We start from the raw sequence: 21,919 nt of genomic DNA on the forward strand, positions 1-21,919 counted from the left end.
AAATTACACTATGTCTTTTGTAAGTGCAACTATGTATATTTTAATCGCCAGTGTTGATTTGAACTAATGAACTGTCGTTCTTTCAGACAAAGGGCAAGATGATCCTACGCTTAGAGTTAACGGCAAGGGGAAGAAGATGCGGAAACCTAGGACTATTTACTCCAGCTTACAACTTCAGCAGCTGAACAGGCGGTTTCAGAGGACGCAATATCTCGCATTGCCTGAAAGGGCTGAATTAGCGGCTAGTTTAGGACTTACGCAGACTCAGGTAAGTCTGAAAGAATTGTCTTGTGATCAGTACTGCTTTTGTAAAAAGAAAAAGAGTTCATTACTTGGATTTAGCTTTACTGTCTCAGCATCAACTTTTTCGAAAATATCCCTCGTTTTGAAGAACGGCGCTGACATTCAAAACTAGGTCTGTTTGGAATTGGTCCTAGAGAATTTTGGAAATCATCCATTTCGTTGTCTAGATGCGAGAAATAAATTTGTTGGAAACCCTATTTATTACTGAAAACATTCAGAAAATAGCAAGTGACACAGATTCATTCCCCTTAATGATCTAGCAGTAATTGGAAAAAAATATATATTTTTCTGAATTGGAAATATCAACATAGTTCTTAGAGGCAGAAGGCATGCTTTGCAAAGTCCTTCCTGATTTTTTTTAAAAGAATGAAAGATAAAACTGATACTCTTTTTTTTAATTTAGTGGTTTTTCAATAATGTCACTTTTCTTTTGGTTTCTATTGTAGAATAGGTTAGTAAAGACAAAAAATGCCTCAATACACATTTTGCCGCCTCGGTGGCTGAACGCGTTGTATTCGCGTTCCGGTATGGGGTCACTTCAACATTCTCAATTTCATCTCATCATCGTTCATCCTGATCGTCGAGATTAGCCAAAAGTGACAGTAAAGAACGCAAAACAATAAAAAAATACTCTATTTACATTTAAGGCTTGGCATCAAGGAACTCTTGGAATAGATTCCCACCGGAGGCAAGTTGAAGCGTACCACTCTAGAGTGTAGACTTTATACAGTTTCAAGTGAGATATTCTAGTACTTCAGAAAGTTCGGAAACGATACTAAATATGAAATGGAGTAAAGAAGCGAAATTTCCAAAATTCAGGCGTGAAAAATATGCTTCTAGGTCCTCGGTGATTGTCATCTCTGTCGATTTTTTCGCAAAAGTTGCGAAAAATCAAACGTACACCTATTGCTCAGTCTGAATTGAAATATTAATTGTTAACCCCTTTGAGAGTTTTATAAACGAGTTCAAATTATAATTGATCATTTGAGAGTTCCATCAATTCAAAAGATCATACGTATTAAACTTTTGAGTTCAGCATTATGAATTGATATGATAATAGTAAAACTTTTTTTTTTCAACGTGATTTGAAATGATAATCGTAAGTTCTGAAAGTTTTAGCATCATGAATTGAGAAGTTAATTATAACTTTTGGAAATTTTAAGCAATGTGAATTGAAATTATAATTGCAAACTTTTGACATTTTAGCCACTTTTTAAAAAATAATAATTGTAAGCTTTTAACAATATGAATTGAAAAGTTAATTATAACTTTTGGGAGCTTTAGTAACTTGAATTGATATGACACTTGTTAACCTTTGAGATTTTTAGCAAAGTGAATTGATAACGGTCAGTCATTTGAATAAAGTTTTATGGAGACAGATTAAAATATTCAATGTACCCGATTAATACAACAAAAAATTTCATATGTATTTCACGTGTAGAATCAATCGAACCAATAATAACAATAAAATTGCCTTGTTTTTGTCGGTTAGTGAGTTTCTTGCAAGCAAGGTAACTACGCTGTTAGAAATTCTCCGACACGCCTCATGTTGCAAAACCTTCATTCTAACGATGCTGGGTAATCAATAAAATATATTTTTGCAACTCAGTTGCTGAGGTTAAACATGGAATCTTTAAAAACGATTTGTTGTTTAGAAAATAACAAGAAAAAAATATTCCAAGTTTCAAAACTGGGAGGTCAAAAAACTGAACATAACTGCAATTTGTTATTGGAACAATGAGTACGTTGTTTCTACTGTATCGAATTGTTTTGGAAAATATTTGTACGAAAATATCAGTGACGTATATTAGAGTTTTGTAAGTGGGGTGATATGATCGCAATGAGTTAGGAAGATTGGAAAAATGGTTCTTGTTTTGTCCCGAGCTACGAGTATTGGAACACCACCAAGAAATATAGAGATTGTAAATGGCTCATTAGAGTAGGAACCTTCAAGAAAGTGGGATTGAAAAAGGTTTTTATGCCTGGGGACTAGAGTTTGAGTCTATTTTATGCACAGATAGGCTAATTGGGACTGGGCCTACAGTTTATTGTGGGATTCGAACCACTATGTGCCTCCACCGGGTATCGAATCCGGGACCCCTTGATTACAAGGCGACGACGTTACAACTACGCCATCGGGGAGGCTCTTCCACCCGGTATCGAATCCGGGCGTCATCGTGGCGGAGTGGTTAGCACAGCGCGCTACGACCCCAGCGGCCCCGGTTTCGCGATTAGCCAAAAGTGGCAGGAAAGCGAAGTAAAATAAACCAAATCGATCAATCCGGAATCCATTGATTACAAGGCAACCACGTTATCACTACGCCATCGGGGATGCCCCAGACGGAACGTTTCTAGTGATTTTTTAAGTGATTAAGACTGCCTTGGTCAGCGGATTTGGTGATTTTATATAAACAAATACAAGTTCATAAAAACGAACACTGTGGTAGCACGGGCAATTAATTACAAAGATCTTTGCTTTTATAATTATTCATTTTAATATAAACGGCCTACCCCTCCTTCAAATATTTCTGACGACACCTGAGGCCAGTGTGTACGGTTTAGATATAAATTCTAGAAGTAACTACACACCCATCTTTACACAATGTTATTGAATGAATGTCCTCAGTTAGACTGGCTTGTGAGGATGGCACATCTGAACCCTCGGAACCGAACACATGAATTTTTGCCCCGTGAGTCATGCTTGAAGGTAGAACGTTCCAGGGCATGACGCTAAGCAGGCGCCAAGCACTTGACCTCATTCATGTGGAATTCCCAAACCAAATGCGAGGGGTTGGAAACTGGAAATGACACATTTTTTGTATTTATCCTTGTCATCTGAATACTAGTCTATCACACCTCTAACTTGAGGTTGAAAATTTAGTCACCAACACACTTGCATACTGAAACACGAAAATTGATACCTGCAGAAACATAAATCATGTATTAATTAATGTTCTTCTCGTTATCCGTGTCGATAATCCTCTCCAAAATACATTCTTTATACATTATATGTACTCCCAGGTATTTGCAGATGATTCGTGCACTTATATTATTACTAGAAATATTAATAAAATTGTATTTCTAGTCAGAATTCGGGAGTAACTTAAAGGGTTACTTTTTAAATACTTTCGTTAGTAACAAGCTGCGAAAATTAGCTACGTAATTGTAACGTACGTCGTTACTTTGCGTTACTGTACAAGATTTTTTTTTAAGTCAGGGCGAAATATGATTCGTTATGTTCTTTTAAACTTGTACATGTAAAGTTACACAGGGAAAACATGCACTACAAGTTTATTGATACTTTCGTAAACAGTTAAATATTATTTTCGTATGACAAAGTAACTTTAACACGTTACTTCTGGAAGGAAATTTAGGGTAACTGTAACGCGTTACTTCTGTTTGAGTAACTTAACTTTGCATCTAGAAATTAACTAGCTTCAATCGCTCAACTTTTCTATGAAATCTACAAGTTTTTTTTTTTTTCAAGGGGTAAGAATGACAAGTAAGGAGCCTTTATAATTTTTTTTTTCAACAACTATGTTTTTTTAAGTGTTACGATACACCTAAGTGTACTCACTTAAAATTGTACATTACAATAGCAATATTAATTAGAAGCTTCAGATCATTTTATTCTGAAAAATACATTTTTTTGTAACTTATGTTTCAAGGATTTCCAGGCTTTGCACGTAAATTTAACATTCAAGTGATGTAATTTAACGTGCCTAGTTTAAAATTAAGTTCTGATACTGTAAATTATTGACGAAAAATATGTAAATATTTATATATGGGAGAAAGTTGCCTTCCTGTGGTTGAGAACAAATTTTGAAAATGTAGTCTGTGAAGGAGAGAGCCTTTCCCTGATTTCGCCTTTAAAAACACGAAAAGAATGAGAGAGAGAAATAATGAAAGAAATAGTGAGGGAAAGAAAGAGAGAATGAATGAGAAAGAAACAGGAAAGAGAGAGAGCGAGAAAGAGAAAATAGAAAGAAGCAAAAGAGAGAGACAGAGAGCGTGAGAAAGAGAATAAAGAAGAAACAGGAGAAAGAGAGAGAGAAAGAGATTTAAAAAAGAAAACCGGGAAGAGAGAGAGAGAAAGAGATTATAAAGAAAGAACTGGAAAGAGAGAGAGAGAAAGGGAAAAAGAGAAAGAAACAACTAACAGAGAGATGAAAAAGATACAGAGACAAGATAAAGGAACATAGGGGAAAGAGAATAAAAAGAGATAAACAGAGCAAAAGAGAGAATAAAAGGCAAAGAGAGAGAAAAACAAAGAAGGAACCAGACAATAAAAAAGCTAGAGTAAATACAGTCCACAATGTCCACGTTCCTGGAGAAAATATTTGTTCACGACAAAACTAGACTGTTTATGCCCATTCGCCGCGACACACATTAAAAGTAACATTTTGGTAATTAGTAAATGCAGCATCAAAGTTTTCGGCAATTATATTCTAATATATCCAATATAGGACAATATAAATACAACTCCAAGTGTACGGCCTGTTAGAACTTTCCTAAAGTTTGAAGTAATTTACGGTCCTAGTACAAAGATGCGGCATAATGCTGAAATGATATCACAGACCAAATCACTTCTTCGCGTTTAGCTGTAAATACGCGACCTCAGTAATTCTTCATACAAGTAGTTTATTTGCATATCCTGCAAAGTTGTGTTTATTTGAACAGGCTGTCTGCCTCCTCCGTTTACTTGAGATATTGTTAGGGGCGTGAATTTTACGTTTTAACTATAACACCGAACAGTTGAGGGAATCAAAATAAAATGTTCAAAATGTATTTGGGTAGGTAAAGGATGATTTCGGTGTTTCGGAATCACGATTTAACGCGAATTATGCCATTTTTCAGAATAACTCCGAATTTTACACTTTGACGCGAAAAACGCCGCGAAATATGCAATGTGAAAAGGGGATACGTAACACTTCCTCTGTTCAGAAAGAACTACATGAAGCGCTATTAGATCTGTGATTTGTAGTCTGGCTGGTGATAATTCGATTCAGAAGAGAATGTTATGCTTCATTTATTGCAGTTTGGCGCAGACATGACTGACAGTGTTTAACTTCGTCCTGAAATAGAATTCGCTCGGGTGATCTTCCCAGAAGAGAAATTTCGTAGGAACGGGAAAATGTTCAGGGAGAAGCACCTGTATAGTGTTTCGGAGGAGGGGGAGGCGTGTATGTGTGTGTGTACACAAAACGGTATTTTGAGGTTGCAGAGATGTTTTTGGCATTGTTAGGGAAATGTGATGTGTATGATTGTGTTCAAAGATTTGGGTGTTATCATTCAATAAACATTTCATATTTAGTGGCTGATGGGATTAAATAGTATTCCAAATTGAAGAAATTTGGTCATTTCTCACAAAGGTAAGCCATAAATTTTTTTTGTCATTAAAACTAAAATTTGTATCAATTTTCCAGAAGTAAAACAATTTGAAAATCTTAAACACGAAGAAACAGAAAAAATGCATGTAAAAAAAAAACAAATTTAAAATTAATTACATCGAATTTTGCCCTAAACTGCGAAAAATAACACCGAATTGCAATAAAAACTAACGAAATTTAGGGGAAAATAAAACGAAAACTTCACGTCCCTAGATATTATTCTTGCAAGTCTTTTTGGCTGTACTGAGACATTTTCCTCCAACAGTTTCAACATCTAGTAGTCTATTGCTTTTGTTTTGTAGCACACAGTGCAAGTGATATGCCTAAACACGCAATGGATTCATTCCGGCTAGGAAAATAGAAAAATAGATAGGGGGGCGAGAGAATCAGACGAAAAATAGAGAGAGCAAGAGATTTTAACTTTAACTACATTCCAGAAACTCAGAACAACCATTCGTCTCTCAAATAAATATTTGTTTACCACACATACATGAAAAAAGAAAAAAACAAGAAAAAAAAAACATCCATCTTTTCCACAAAAGAAAGTTATGTGTTTCAGTTAAGAAAACACTTAAGCTTTTTGGTAATCATAAAGAAAAACAATTGGTAGCATTTACTAAATTTTGCAACTTTGGCTAACCAAATGTACACGTTTACGAAAACAATTGATTCTGGTAATGGGTCATTTGTTTGCCCGTCTATTTGAACAAATGTTTGGTTAGCATAAACTATTTTTTGATTATTCCAAACAAGTTTTGTCTGTGTTGGGAACAAAATTATGCCCCGACAATAATGGTATAATAATGTAGACGTGGAGACCTGTGGCTAAGAACATCATGCCCCCCACCCTCCCGGTACATAAAATTTCAGTTATAACATTTAGGCCTATTTATGTCAAATGGTTAATAATAATTTTGCCATATTTCAAATATCTCTCTCTTAATTTTGTGGAGGCATAAGCAGATGCAAGCTTGTGTCTCTAGCCCCACCAAGCCCTACTATAATTCCGTGCCTGATAGTATGTTCATGTTGCCATGGGCGTAACAGAATCGAACTTGTTGGGGGTCGAAACTCTTTCCATCCCATAAAAATAGCGTCCAGGACTATTTTGCTAATAACTGACACATTTGCCAAATCCAAAACTTGCTCTGTATTTCTCTGCTCTTGAGATCCCAGGAGATTAACAAAAAATCTAACTCGTAAATTACAATAAACCTGATCGCCAAGTTCTCCTCATATCATATGGCCAGTGGTGACGTTTTGGGTGGGCGTGAGGGAGCAGTTGCCCCCTACTTTTTGCTATTTTCGCTCCCGCACTATGCCAACCCCCAATCTACCAAGGGAAAGTAAACTGTCCTTGCCTCTCAGTTTTGGAACCCAATCGCCGCCACAGTGAAAACTATGCTAATCTGTCTGGACCAATTAGAAACCGATTTGTATTTCATCCGTCGTGAACTCTTCTGCGCATGAATCTCAACATGCATGAGAATCACACAGACAACAACAATAATAAATAAAATACACCATTGTTATTGATCCTCGAGTGAAACTGTTGTCTACCACACCAACGACAGTATTAATTAGACACAGCGTGACACAGCAAAATAGGCATAATTTATTCATTTCCAGTAACGTTCATTTTGTATGTGTACATATGAAAAAAAGGTTCGTGCGTGTGTACCTAGCGCATGACACCCAACTCAGACATGCTATTTTCCAATTTTTCAATAATGTTCCCTTGTCGCCGCACGTATCACAAGCCGATAACATCTGCATTCACGTTGCCGCGATGAACCTATAACTGCTTCTTAAACTACACCATCATGCCCTTATACAAATGTGTGGATGTGCATTCACAAACACACACTGCCTTTTTTTTTAGTATTTCATGAAAAGATACATTAAATAAATATTTGTGCGTCTTTGTTAATACGCGTATTGTTACTGATGGCACATTCCTCTCTATTGAACGGGGTAATATGGGGCTGTGCACACATGTTTGGAGTATGTACACACACACAGGAGAGACAAATAGACAATCGCCAGTACATTTCTGTTGCTTTCATTTGAGGTCGAGATGGGTTCGCTGATAATATGAAGGGAAAAGGAAGGACATTTTTATCATTCATGACAGCAGAAAATCGACAGACAATGTCGGTGTGGGGGGAGGGGTGAAGCTTCCGTGTGTTCTTTTGGGAAGACGCCCATACGGTCGGATGTTGTCTGTCTGTCTGTTGACGCGCTCACCTACAACCCATTGTGCAGCTCTGTCCTTTGTGTTTGGCGGTAAACAAGGACATCACAGATACGAACGAATGGTTAACGTGATGTCTTTGCATGTTTACACGCTGAAACATTGTCATAATGAGACACCCTCTGCTTTGGTGCATGTACAGTTCTGTTTTTTTCAACGCCAAGAACACAAAATTAAACACAGGTACAGGTACATCTGTTTCATATTGTACACTTGGGAACAATGTATAGGTTTCTCAGTTAAGACAGTGGGTTGGAAACTTACATGACTGGATAAAACCGGAATTAAACTAAACCGAGAGTAACGTAACTCCTTTGAATATATTTCCATTAAAACTATTGTTCTTCACAAAGTAAATTTTACTTCCATGCAGTTGAGAACATGCAGCTTAAAAAAAGTCTTATTTTGTACTTATGTAGAACCATTATCCGAGCTAATCATGTGATCCATAGGAACAGAGAGTACCAAGGTTTACTACGTCTGTTCTCAAGAATAACGCCTCCCCGAAGGCGTAGTGGTAACGTCTCCGCCTTGTAATAAGGCGGTCCGGGGTTCGATACCTGGTGGAGTCACATAGTGGCTCAGATATCATTTTAAATTGTAGGTCCAGTCACGATTAGCCTATCTGTGCATAAAAATATACATAAAACAGCAACTCAAATACAAAGTTCTCAAGAGTAATGATTTGAATTCTGCATCAGTAACTTTTGAATAGCAAAAGAAAGAGCGGAAACAAAAAAAAATCCAAAACCTCTACCACAACAACGAAAGAATGTGATACAAAAAAATGAAATAAAAATGAAACACTGAGGGAGACTGGAAAAAGTTAAATAAATGAAGCGAAAAACAAAGGAGACAAAAATAAAATATGGGAGTGGAATGAGAAAGCAAGAGAGAGAGAAACAAAAGGAAAAGTAAAGAGGGAACAATAAAGGGAGGAATGTATGGAAGGAAAACAACGCAAATGGAAGAATGAAAACTCTGTAGTATCAACTGAGTATAGTAAAATATTTCTTGGCAATGAAAAAACACAAAACTCTTTACTGTTTTCATTTCGATTTACATGGAAACGCATTTATATTTTTAGCTAGGTACCTGGAAGAGAATTCTTCAGGGACAGGAATGTTTCTGCTTACTGCAGTGCAACAAGGAACAAATTGTCGTTGTGTATATATATGTGTGTGTGTGTGTCCCTCTCTCTTCTTCCTTGTTTCTCTCTCGCTTTCTCCTTTTCCCTACTCGGTGGACAACTTTCGATCTCGCCATCGAAATTCCCGGGTTCGTGTCCCGACCTGGGCACGGGTGTTCGCTGTCAATGTCCTCTCATCAATTTCATCTAATCATCGTTCATCCTCATCGTCGCGATTTGCCATAAAGTGGTAGTAATGCGACGTAAATAACAATAAAAGAATCTCGCTTTTTTATTTCTCTTTCTTTTTTTGTCAATTTAATTTTCTCTATTTCTCTTTCATTATTTCCGTGTGTGGATTTTTAATCTTTTATTTCATTCTCTACCGTTTCTCTCATAATCCACCTTTCTCTCTTACTTAACACGATTCTTACTAATAATTAGACCTCGGATTTTTACGTACTGAAAAGGGTGCTTTTAAGTTTCTAAAATAGGCTCTAAAAATTCTAAAATAGGTTCTAGAAATCTAAACTTTGGGTCGAAAAATCCTGAAGTGGATTCCAAAAAACATAAAATAGTTCAATCGTTAAAATCAAAGTTTCAAAAGAACCGTAAGAAACTTTAATACATATATATATAACAACCAAATATTAGTTTTGTAATCAAATTTTCATGTGAATCCATTTTCAAAATTATCCACAAATTGTTGTCATAGTATACTTGTGCTCATAGCATATGAATTATGTATGTATAATTTGCTGCACAAATAATATTTTTCATGTTATCAACAGTCAAACTCCGCCTTTTGTCTATGCGGATCATCTTATATGCTGAAAATGATCTTTCAACAGAAACATAGTCAGTGGTGCAAATTTGAACGCTGAAACGTTACTTCGCAGGGCGTGAATGCCACAAAGCACCGAACTGATTCAAATATGTTATTCATTGAATGTTTCGTCACCAAACAGAGCATTCATTCATTCATTGTTTTGTGACCATTGTCAGGTCTTTCCTTGCAACCTCCATGCTGTTTGATCTTCAGCTCTTTCCTTTGTAGCAGCGTAGGACCCGGGCCCATTTATTTTGATGTCGTCAAGCATTTTGTATCATCTGCTTCCCCTTGACCATCCCATAGCATCCCTTAGGATACAATTTCTTCTCACCCAGTAACCCAACCTGTTTCCTTCATAATTATATCCAGCATTGATCTCTTTTCCCAAATCTTTCCAGCACTGTTTCATTATTCACTTTTTCTGTCCATTTCACCCGTTCCATTCGTCTCCATAACCACATTTCCAGAGCTTCCAGTCTCCTTTCCTCACTTGTTCTCAGTGATCTTTTTTCAGCACCATACAAAGCATTTCATTAGCCTTTTCCCCAGTTCTTTGTTTACGCGTATAGATCCACAGAAAATGTTTTTCTTTCTTTTGAAGGGTTCATTCGCCATTTCGCCATTCTTGATAAGCATTAGTAGACATAAAATACGAGGTCTACCAATAATGTGACACGTTAGCGTAAAATCTTCTACAAGCTTTGAATCCCAGACAACAGGGTGCACCTCACGCTACGAAACTCACAAGTGAGAGCAGCTTAATAATACAACAATGCGGAGACGTCAACACCAACAATGTGGGAGAATGGAGAAGCGAGTGAGTACTCCTTAATAGAAACTATATGGCAGCTTGTCCTAGGTAAGGGGCTAATTGCCAATCGTTCGCATAAGCGTCCCACCTCCGTCGGTGTGCATTTCGGTCCCTTGCCCCCCCCTTTTCCAATCTCCCCTCCCCTAACGTATGGTAACGCGTGTATCAAATCGGAAGGCCCGCAGCTCACGATGGCTTATCTTTGGGGAATATGGGTATTATGATGCAACTGGCTCCCCATGTTGAAAACAGAAAATACAATTAGTCTCGCTTGGAGAGAGAGAGAGCGTTCTGGTTAGGTACCATTCGGGGGGAAATAATCTTTGCCCCCGCGCTTGTTTACCAAACGCGGACAGGAGAGTTGCGTGGCCTTGCAAGAAGCGGAGGAAAATGCCCCCCCTGCGCCCCCCTCTCTCCTCTGCCGGTTCTTCAAAGGACCTTAGGAAAACATGTAAACTCTCTCTCCCTTCCTGTTGGGCATACAGAACTGATTGCTCAATATATACATATCTGATTTCATTTGTTATTTAGCGTCGCTTTTCTTCTACTTTTGGCTAATCGCGACGATGAGGATGATACTATATATATATATATATATATATAGTATTGTATATGGGATCGAAATGATTTCTTAACTTCTTTAATATACAGTATGCAAGTAGGTTAGGTTCTTTAAAACTTAGGTTGGGTTCATAGAGTTTCGTAGACTATTTAAGGGCAGCTTTCCCCTGCACTCGATTAAATTGATCAGTCAAATTGTCTTATGTGCTAATGTGGCCTTAAATTTCAAAGGAGGGGGAGGTGAATATACAAAGTGGGGGCGTGTTTTTCTTGAAAGTCGCCGTTGTGCTTTTATGTTTTGCACATTCTATGTTTTCTTAAAGAAATCTGATTTAAGGGGTGTTCGGGTTATGGCCCCTACACCCTCGCTGTGCACGCCACCCATGCTATTTGTGCATCACAGTTGCTAGCAAGGTAAATAATGGATATTTTCATTGGTGTTCGCAGTGCTTTTGTCGCAACAGTCTTCTTTTTTTTATGAACGTTTTATCTTTTCTCGATTGTTCTTGATACGCACCATAAGTCTGCCTTCCTGCTTTTCAGCACAGTGTGACGCCACCGCACCACGCTGGGGCGAAGGGGGGGGGGGGGGGCAGAACGCTGGCTCTCCCAGAGTACGGCCTTGTGTTCGCCGGCTCGTGTATAGCCACTTCATGGTCACTGGCACTGTGGCGGCAGGAGGAACACGCAGTCAAATGCAACGTTGTTGTGTGTGTACTGGGGAAAAAGAAGCGGGGAAGGGGGAACACGCGGAATAAACTTTTTGTTGTTGTTTTCGGGAGTGCCCCTACAAACACGCAAGGGGTTGTATAAGACACTGCGATACCGCATCTGCTGACAAAGTTATTGATGTCGAGATAAGACTAGTGAAAAAGAAGAAGTTTCGACAACAATCGCCGCTTCAACAATGTCTCTCTCAAGAATTCTAGAGGGCAAGGCATCCATGTTGACATCACACGCACTCATATGCATACTGCGTGTGTCTCCCGAACGCAGCAAGTCTGCAAGGCATCTAACGTATGCATATAATGCGTATGTACGTGTCACGCACATGCAACGCACGCATAGGTGCGTTGAAGGAGAACTTGGGCGAGAATTTTTGTCCTTCTTGAGATTTTGGTGTACGAGTTTGTCACCCTGTAATTTTTGTAATTGTATGTTGTTGGTAACAAGATTCTTTTCGGCGCCTTTTTGCAGTCACAAGAAGAAGAAAAGAGAAGAAACGAAAAAAAATTGTAATGAGATGGGAATTCTTTGTGTTTGTATTTGATTCTTCTTACCAGAGTGTGAAATCCTGGTGGGGGACAGGGGCGATTTCCCCAACCAACAATCTTGTCCTAAAAATCTCCCCCCACCAAATATTTCCTCAGGGGAGAGGTTTTGTTACAAGAACGAAGATAAACAATTAGTAATTAGCTTCAAATATACTTGACTCACCAATGCCCACGGAAGTTGACACTTAAAATTTTTTAATAGCCTAATTGTAATAGCTGTGAGGATAACTTTTTGTTGCTAATATTGTTCTGTAAACGCGATAAAACAGCTACGTATTTGGTGTTCGAACCGACCATCGTGGCGTAGTGGTTAGCACAGCGCGTTACGACGCTAGGTGTCTCGGGTTCGATTCCCGGCCTGAGCATGGATGTCCTTTGTCAGTGTCTATTCATCAATTTCATCATATCTTCACCCATCCTCCTTGCTGAGCTCCGTGGCTGGGTGGTTAGTAGAGGACAATACGACGCCAGGGGTCCCGGGTTAGAATCCCGGCCTGAACACGGGTGTTATTTGTGTCCCTTCATCATTCATCCTAGGGGCCTCCCTGATGGCGCAATGGTAGCGTCGTCGCCCTGTAATCAAGGGGATCCCGGGTTCGATACCCGTTGGAAGCACATAGTGCTTCGGATCCCACTTTAAACTGTAGGTCCAGTCCCGATTAGCCTTACTGTGCATAAAATGGACTTAAAACACCAACTCAATCAATCATCACACATCATAAACTTCGCGATTAACCAAAAGTAAAAGAAAAGCGAAGTAAAATAAACCAAATTAAAATTTCGGAAAATCTGTACTCATCCTCATCGTCACAATTAGCCAAACGTGAAATAAAAGCGACGCTAAATAATAAAAAATCGAAATCAAATGAAACCAAGAAACACGTCTCGGCTGTTTATGCTGATCTAATATCACAAGTTTTGAAATGTTCATGTGTAAATTGTGTTTACCAATTTTTAGGGGGTGTTGTAGAAAGAATAGTGGGGAGCGTAAGTTTTATCTTGGGAGAGGCAAAATCCCTGTATTATCTGATTAATTCCGCTCGGGCACAATGCCTCAAATAAGCCACGGAAGTTCGCGAAACACACCGCAGCGGCGCTGTCCGATTTGGCGGCGACCGAGCCATCGATTGACCGCGGACATCCAGTGCCACGCTGCCGTGTTCGGCGACCCACACCATCCCCATTCCTTCATTGTTGAGCTGTGGTCAGCCGGGGCGGTTTCCTTTGTTGCCGGTCTCGACATCATCCCTTCTTTCTTTGCTTTTCCCCCCTTCCTTTTATGAACCCCCCACCACCTCTCGCTTTGCTTGTTCTCTTGTCTTTTGTTTGAAGAGAAGGAACAGCTGACACGTTACACTGCTTTCGTGCTTCCATGTTTAATTGAGTAGCCGCATTCAACAGGTTACCATCTCTGCATGCCTTTTTATGACGTCCGCTTTTCAGCAAGCTGCCTATCAGAAAACAGAAAAAAAACAGTCCAAGAATTTCTCTTCTGAGTTTTTCACGGCAAACTTCTGTACTTGTTTCACAGGACGTTGAGATGGCTTATAGCTGCTTGCGAATATTACTGCAGAGGCGCAACCATAATTTTTTTGTTGGGAGAGAAGGAGTACTGGGATGAACGTAATAATAATAATAATAATAATAATGACATTATTATTACTACTACTACTACTATTAGTAGTAGTAGTAGTGGTAGTAGTGGTAGTAGTATCAAAGACGTTATTATCCTCGTAACTCACGCAAAAAGATGGTAGAAGTCGGTGCTAAAGCATTTGTGTTGGAACAAACAATTTGAAATATTTCTTTCAAAACGTTCAATTTCACATTAGCTAATAATAGAAAAAAGCACACCAACTGTCTTTTTGAAAGTCAGAAAAAATGCATGATAAATGCATTCCGAAAATAATTATTTTTGTACATAAAACATGTAAAACTTTCCCGAACAACATATGTTTTACACATATGCAACATGGAGCGATTTAAAATAAGAAAATCCATGTGCAACACGTTAACACTAAATTGGATCTAAAACCTCCTCCCCTCTGTGCCTTGGCCGGCAATGTACTGCGTAGAAAGTGGCAATTCTTAATTGTATCGATATTGTATCATAATTCTCTTTTGTTTAATTTTAATTGATGCTGTTGTGAAGTAACCTATAATATTTTAATACTAATTTCTTTAGAATATAATTTTAGTAATTTTGTATATTTTTAAACATGTTAAAGCAATCCATCAATTGGAAGCACCAGTGTCCTATGAGATCGTGATAAACTGTACACAAACAATAGTTTATCTGACGTGGGGTCTCGGGCAAGTGTCCGAATTGCTCATTCCCAAAGCCGGCCGGCTCTGCCACTATCAATAATCTGATAGGCGCAAGATGCTGGTGTTCAAAAATCTCATTAATAGTAGCTAAACGCGAAAAAAATAATTTTGTCTACATTATCTCAGTATCAAGGAAATATCAAACCAAGTGACCCTATTATACTATATTGTACTTGAAGTTACTTCCCTTGATATGTGCTCTTGTAAAATTTTATAAGGAATCATGTCAAAAATAGTTGGTAACGATGGGACGAGACCTAGAGCTTTACCTATTCGGGAATTGTAGGTACATGTTCGTAAAAAATACATATGTTGAAAATAATTATTTTAAAGAAAAAATGCTGCTTTTATTGGCAATACAGGTTCAGTAAATTTTATTTTAAAAATTGAAAGCTGTATGGGCTGTCCTAAAATGGTACTCACTCAACTGTTCAGAGAAGTATCATTCATTCTGTAGTGCATAATTTTCCAGTGTAACTTAACATGCACAAGTTTAAAACAAAACAGCTATGAATATTTCGTCCTGACAAATAATTTATATCCTCCAGTTTTGAATTTATCGAAGTAACGTAAGTAACGTCAAGTTACGATGTGTCGTTACAGCTTCTCTTGTAATTGCGGTAGTTAGCAACGGAAGTAACATTTGCGTTACGTGGGCCTCCCCCATGGCGCAATGGTAGCGTCATTGCCTTGTAATCGAGGGGTCCCGGGATCGATACCCGGTGGAGGCACAAGTGGTTCGGATCCCACTTTAAACTGTTGGTCCAGTCCCGATTAGCGTTACTGTGCATAAAGTGGACTTAAAACAGCAACTCAAACCAAACCAAAACCAATTGCGTTACATTACTTACAAACTTTCTAGTAGCTCAATACTACCAGGTCGTGTTGAGTTTTAGAATACTTACTGGGTGCTTTTGAATAAGGTGGTGTGTGCTCTGTGCGAACCACTGTTTAATGTCTCACTACTGGAAATCGAACCCATAACTCCTCAATTCCAGGCAGTGATGTGCGTCTACGCGTAAACAACGATAGTCTACATTCTACACTTAGACTTACACACGTAGATGACGTAAACTATGTAAACAACGTGGTGAAACTTAGCAAAGGACGTCGTGAAATTAAAATACAATTATGCTGCGTATTAGTTGCTGATGTGTGAGGAGAACTTTTCATACTCTTGCTTCCAAATTCGAACAATTTCTCACCTAGGAAAAATCTAATATAGGAAATATTCTAGTGTTTTATTGGAAAAAAGATCACTTTTGCCTCACGACTGCCATCTGTTGTTGTTTTTTGCATACTATTTATCTTCTTCCATAGTTGATAATAGAAAAGAAGATAAATTTTGTTGTAAATAGGATTCTTTTCTATAGAAACCAATATAGTTGAAAATGTCACTTTCCTTTCATGAAACCCTTGCAAATTATTTTTAATGCACTTTAGATTGTCTACGTAGTCTATGTAAACTACAACCCAATGTAATCTACTCGTAGATTACGTGTAGACAACGCATGTAGACGTAAGCTTATAGTCTACGGCACATCACTGATTACAGGATGATAGCATTACCATCACATCATCGGGGAAAACCTGCAAGATAACTGAATGGGAAGAGAACTCGCAAACAAACTCGACTGGGGTTCGAACCCGGAACCTTCTTATGAATCGACCACTCGACGTGCTCGGCCACAGACACGATAGCAAGATGTTGAAAAACTACTTTCATTTGTTGTTATTTCCTCCTCTGTCAATTTTATAAACTCGATATCCATTCCCACTGTTACAAGGAAATAGAATTGCAACGCGAAATAACAAACAATAGAGGAAAGTGAGAAGAGGATAAACAGGGAAAGAGAAACGCAGAGAAGGTTAAAGAGGTATATAAGGCAAAGATGAGACAGAAACAAATGGGAAGAGCAAGAGCTATATAAATAATGGAGAAGCGAGATAGAGGAGAAGCAGATATAACAAAAAGAAAAAACAAGATGAAAGAGAAAGAGCGGTGGAAATTGAGCGAAAGACGAGACTGAAGGAAAAAAAGAGAGAGTAGAGAATAAAATTATGTATAGAGCAGAGAAAGAGAGAGTCGCAAGACTAAAAGCGATCGAAGAAGAGGAAGAAAGGGAGAAAATAAAGAGAATGGAGAAAGAACGATAGGAATAGAGGAGATAGCATAAATAAGAGGGCAGGAAACAGAACAAAGTGAAGAGGAAGAGCGATAAAATAGAGAAAAAAGAGAAAGGGGAGAAATATATACAAAAAAGGGAAGAAAGAGTAAACAGGAGGAAGAAAAGGGGGCAAAGAGAATGGAAGATAGAAAGAATCTTACCAGGGTTCACCTGTAAATATTTCATCCATCCAGTGTCATGTTGCTCTCACCTGAACTTTGCTTTGTTTCAAAAAGAACACCAGCTAGAAACTAGCGTTACTCGAACGCTGCAGTCCGTGCACCACTACAAGCGTGATCAGTGTTTGCCATCAAACAAATGTAAATCCCATTCCAAACCGAATACAACAGTTACGTGCTTCTCTTTATGTCATTACGTGCATGGTATTCACGACTGCACCTCTGACTGAATGCACGTTGCGTGACATACACTGGGGGAGTTGAGGATCGGGCAGGCGGGGGGGGGGGGGGGTTCGTTCTGAATGCCTGCCTACATATCACCAACGCTATCACAGAAATCCATCTAAAATGTACACACAATAACCCAGCGTGTACAATACAATGAGGCTTTAATATACCCTGTGTAAGGTTTTTGTAGATGTCATAATAATAATATGTAAGGAGAATGGTCTAGCATTAATATGAACAGTGTCGTGTTAGTGATTCAATGATGTGTTGACAGGGGTGAGAATAGAGTGTGGTATTTCGGAACTTTCCAGTGGAGGCAAGTTTTGTGAACTACCCTTTTAAGCGACAGGATAGTCATATAGTTTCCACCCTACAAGTAACTTGCAAGTAGGGTGGGTGCAGAAATCAGGGGGGAATTCTCCCTCATCCCTTCAAATACCCCTCCTGTTTATCAGTAACTTTGATTACGAACCTGGCGTTAGTTCTTTTGACCAATACAGTAACCCACTCACAGTGAAGCAAGATATGCAAGGGCGGTCGGCACTATGTACCACTTCCCTTCAAACTTGCACTTACTCATGTGAGAAAGTAACTCAGTTATTTACATGGCGAAGTTCGGGCTGTGGTAGCCTTCTCTACCACCAACCATGGTTACATCCAGTGGCAGCGATTAGCCCCCCTCCTTTTCGCCACTTTTGCGCCAGAACTATGCTAAACCTTATCTACCAATGGAAAGTAATTAATCTGTCCTTGCCCTCCCTCTAGTTTTAGAACCCAATCGCTGCCACTGGTTGCATCTACAGCTTTTAATTGAAATATGCATAATCAAAGAATTAAAACATATCGACAAGGAAATTTCACACAAGATAGTACAAAATAATATCATAAATGGGAAAAGAAAACACACACAAAAAATCTGAACTTAGAAAATGACACACACCACACACACACACTTACATACACGAGCGTCTCATTTCGGAAATAATCAGAGCATATTGCATGACAAATAGTTGAAGGATTTCAGTGTCCTTTTCTGCAGTTGGTATGTATATTAGATATAAATGCATGGGTTATTCAACTCGTAATATTTTGTGCACGAATTTCATACAGATTGTTCTTTCCTTTCATTTGAGCCAAAAAAGGATGGCGTTATTCTCACACGTTTCGATAACCATCAATTTGCCCATTCTATCAGGCAAAATATTGGTTCAAGATATTGGGGAAATCTAGCCAAAGAATATTTCCTTCCATTCGAAAAAAAAAAACGAAAAAGGAACAGTTTCAAATTTCCAAATGTAACTACTCTCCATCCAAAATAAGATCGAGGTTTATGTAACCAAAACCACGTGACTTCTGAGAAATAAAGTTCCTTTCCCATGTCTTAGTTCTGTTGTTATTTTGCCCATGAATATTATGCTCGTAGTGAACATGCCCATAATTTGGGAACGGATTTTAAGGTGAAGAACCTTTCCAAAAAATATAGCTGTGTTCTTACCGATCGTTTGAGATATGTTTTTTAGGACATTAAATCAAGTAAAATGATCACACTTTGTTGCACCTTTTCGTGGGATTAGCACATTTATCAACTTTGTATCCCCTGTTTGATGCTTCAGTGCATTTTTGCTTCCTTTTCTTTCATGTTTTGTTAAAAAATTGGACAGATAAATAAATTATTTCACTCTTCTGGAACAGCTAGTACATAAAATCCTATAGTCTCATTTTGTAGAATAGAACACAAGCTATAAAATGGTATAATATAATCATTGCAGCCCCAATAGTTCCCAAGATAATGTAGCAAAACCCGCGAGAGAAAAAACAAACTTCAACAAAACCTTTTCGGCAGAAGAACAGTTCTCTATGCGGTCCGCGCTCATTCTATACAGAAGGCGCAGAAAAAGAGAGAAAGGCATTTTATCCGCACCTTTTTGAAAACCTTTACTTTTATTTCCTTTTACCGACCATACTTTTGCACCTTGAAATCCTTTCACTACTCATAATATAAGGTTTCACAATTTCAATATAGCTACACTGAGTGGTACTGTATTCATACGCACAAGATTCCTGCACATTTAAGATTCAATCAACCAATAGGAGATCTTAGAAGCCACGTGTATTTGTTTACATAGACTTCAAGCTTACAGCTGACAGAGTATAGTCACAGTAACCATTACTGGAATAATGTAACTGTTACTTCCAGTAACTGATAACGTTTCAGGTTGAGGAAACACAAACAATTAGAAACGAAATATGAAATCGCTCTCGGTGAAACGCATGAAGGTGTCGAATGTAGCTTCGAATTCATTGGAAGCGGGAGGGGGCTGGAAACAGGAGGAGGGGGAAGCGGTAATGAGGACTACAGAGACCTCGCGTAATCGTATACGGTGGTACAAGTCACCATCTCTAATTAACCAACAGAGACCTTTATAACTTGACCCTACTCCTCCGAAGCCTGTCATTACGAAAGAAATTCTACACCCTCAGTGTTCGCTGTTTCGATCTGTCGATTCCTGAAATTGGATTACAAGTAATGCTCTCTTGCTAACTCTCTCTCCCTCTCGCTCTCTCTCTCTCTCTCTCTCTCTTTGTACCCCTCACCCTTCACGTTATCCTCCTATTCGTCCGTTTCTATGCAGTGGGTACGGTGCGTATTCGGAACCGTTTCCATGCCAATGGGATGCGTTGGGAAGCAACGGGTTGCCTGAGGGAAACTTGATATAATAGGGCAATTGGCCTATCGTGCACGAAGCTAGTGTAGTCCAGTGGCATCTTCAGAGAAATTTGTTTCGGTAGGTTCATGCTTGCTAATGTCCTCTCTTTCGCTGTTTTGTCTCTTGTGAGGTGGAATGACGTTCTTGATTCATTTGGTTTATTTTACTTCGCATTTCTGCCTCTTTTGGCTAATCGCGATGAGGATGGGTGATGATATGATGAAATTGATGAAGAGACACTCACAAAGAACATGCATGCGCAGGTCGGGATTCGAACAGGGACCCCTGGCGTCGTAGCGCGCTGTGCTAACTTCTCCTGCGCAGAAGCCGGCAGAATGGCGCTCTTAAAACTGTGAGCATTTCTAGTAACATAGTAACAACGCCATCATTGACCAATGCCAACAACTTGAACTACCGTAACCAGTTCAAAAATAATGAATTTCACAAAAGTCTACATTTTGCACTGATTATATAATCAAAGAAACTAATCTCAAAATTGGTCAAAACACCACATTTGTTGAAAAGGTTATGAAAGTTATATTAATGTCACACACACAATGTGAGTTTTAATGATACCAGTTAAATGTAAAATTACTATTATCAAACCTTTTGGATAATGTAGAAAGTCATAAATTTCCGAAAATGGCATACTTATTAATACTTATATTAAAGCGCAACTTTTATTATAACACTTATCAATATTATAATGCATGTAAATAACAACACCCTATAGGTTACGAGACGTAAAATAGAACATTTTTAAAATAACTATTCTTTTCGATACATTGGTATTTAAAACAGAAGATCATTTTATTAAACACATCGAAAAGTATGATACCATACTTATAAGGAAATGGTTAGTTACTAACAACAATTATGAAATAAAAGTGCAGTTGTAAAGAATTATTATGTAATATTATTCTTTCAAGTGCCAGCTCACAACAACAAAGCAATTAAATTGTGAAATTTAAGTGACGTAAACAATACCATGCAATTTTTTTATGTTTTTCAGTTCTGATATCTTTATGGTTGTCAACGATCATCTTTTTTTAAAAATCCTAGTTTTAAAGCACTGATTATATCTATCATGTTCCGACATATTTCTCGGGTTAATATAAAGTTAAACGTGCAATTTATTTAATATAACAACATCACGTTCAGCATCGAATTCCCCCATATATTTAAATGATAGAACAATTGTCCATCAGAAGCGTAAGGAAACAATACTGGAAAATTTTTCATGCCACGTCATATTCCCGCATACTTTTTATGAGGAAAGTACAGATGTCACTACATAACCTTACTGTGTTAGATATATACCATGTATATTATTATTAGTTTTGATAGAATTTTATTATTTCCACAATATCTCAAATTTCCATTGAATAAGCCAATCTTACCCATTTGACCACAAAGTGCCTAAACTAGCCTGGTGTTGGTATTTATCCTAGATTTGTTGTAGAGAAATACAAAGAGTATCAGGTGTAGAAGTCAGCAAGTGAACTTTCTGTGATAGAAATTTTAATACGTCTCTAGCAGGAGTGCCTAGTAAAAGGGTTTGATTCATAGTACTTATAGTTACTTATTTTAAATGATTCGTGTCTTATTCTGGAATTCATGCCCATAAATTCCTACAATAAAAACTCGTTTGATCAAATCTGATGGAACAGCAACCGTTTTTAATAAACGACAAATCGAATAATCCGGAATATATTGTATTGTGGACAGAAGCGTAATGATTAGTACAACCGCTG

General features: G+C 38.1%; 1 protein-coding gene across 1 annotated transcript in view; it reads left to right on the forward strand.

The window, feature by feature from the left end:
- The window catches only part of Dll (homeotic protein distal-less), a 79,231-nt gene that overhangs the window by 16,870 nt on the left and 40,442 nt on the right, over window positions 1–21,919 (forward strand). Inside the window, exon 2 of the mRNA XM_083136316.1 lies at window positions 87–268. Within this exon, the coding sequence (XP_082992442.1) occupies window positions 87–268 (182 nt within the window). The remainder of the gene's footprint in view (window positions 1–86; window positions 269–21,919) is intronic.

The sequence above is a fragment of the Lepisma saccharinum genome, chromosome 1 (assembly GCF_977018435.1).
Source record: "Lepisma saccharinum chromosome 1, izLepSacc3.1, whole genome shotgun sequence".
NCBI classification, from domain to species: domain Eukaryota; kingdom Metazoa; phylum Arthropoda; class Insecta; order Zygentoma; family Lepismatidae; genus Lepisma; species Lepisma saccharinum.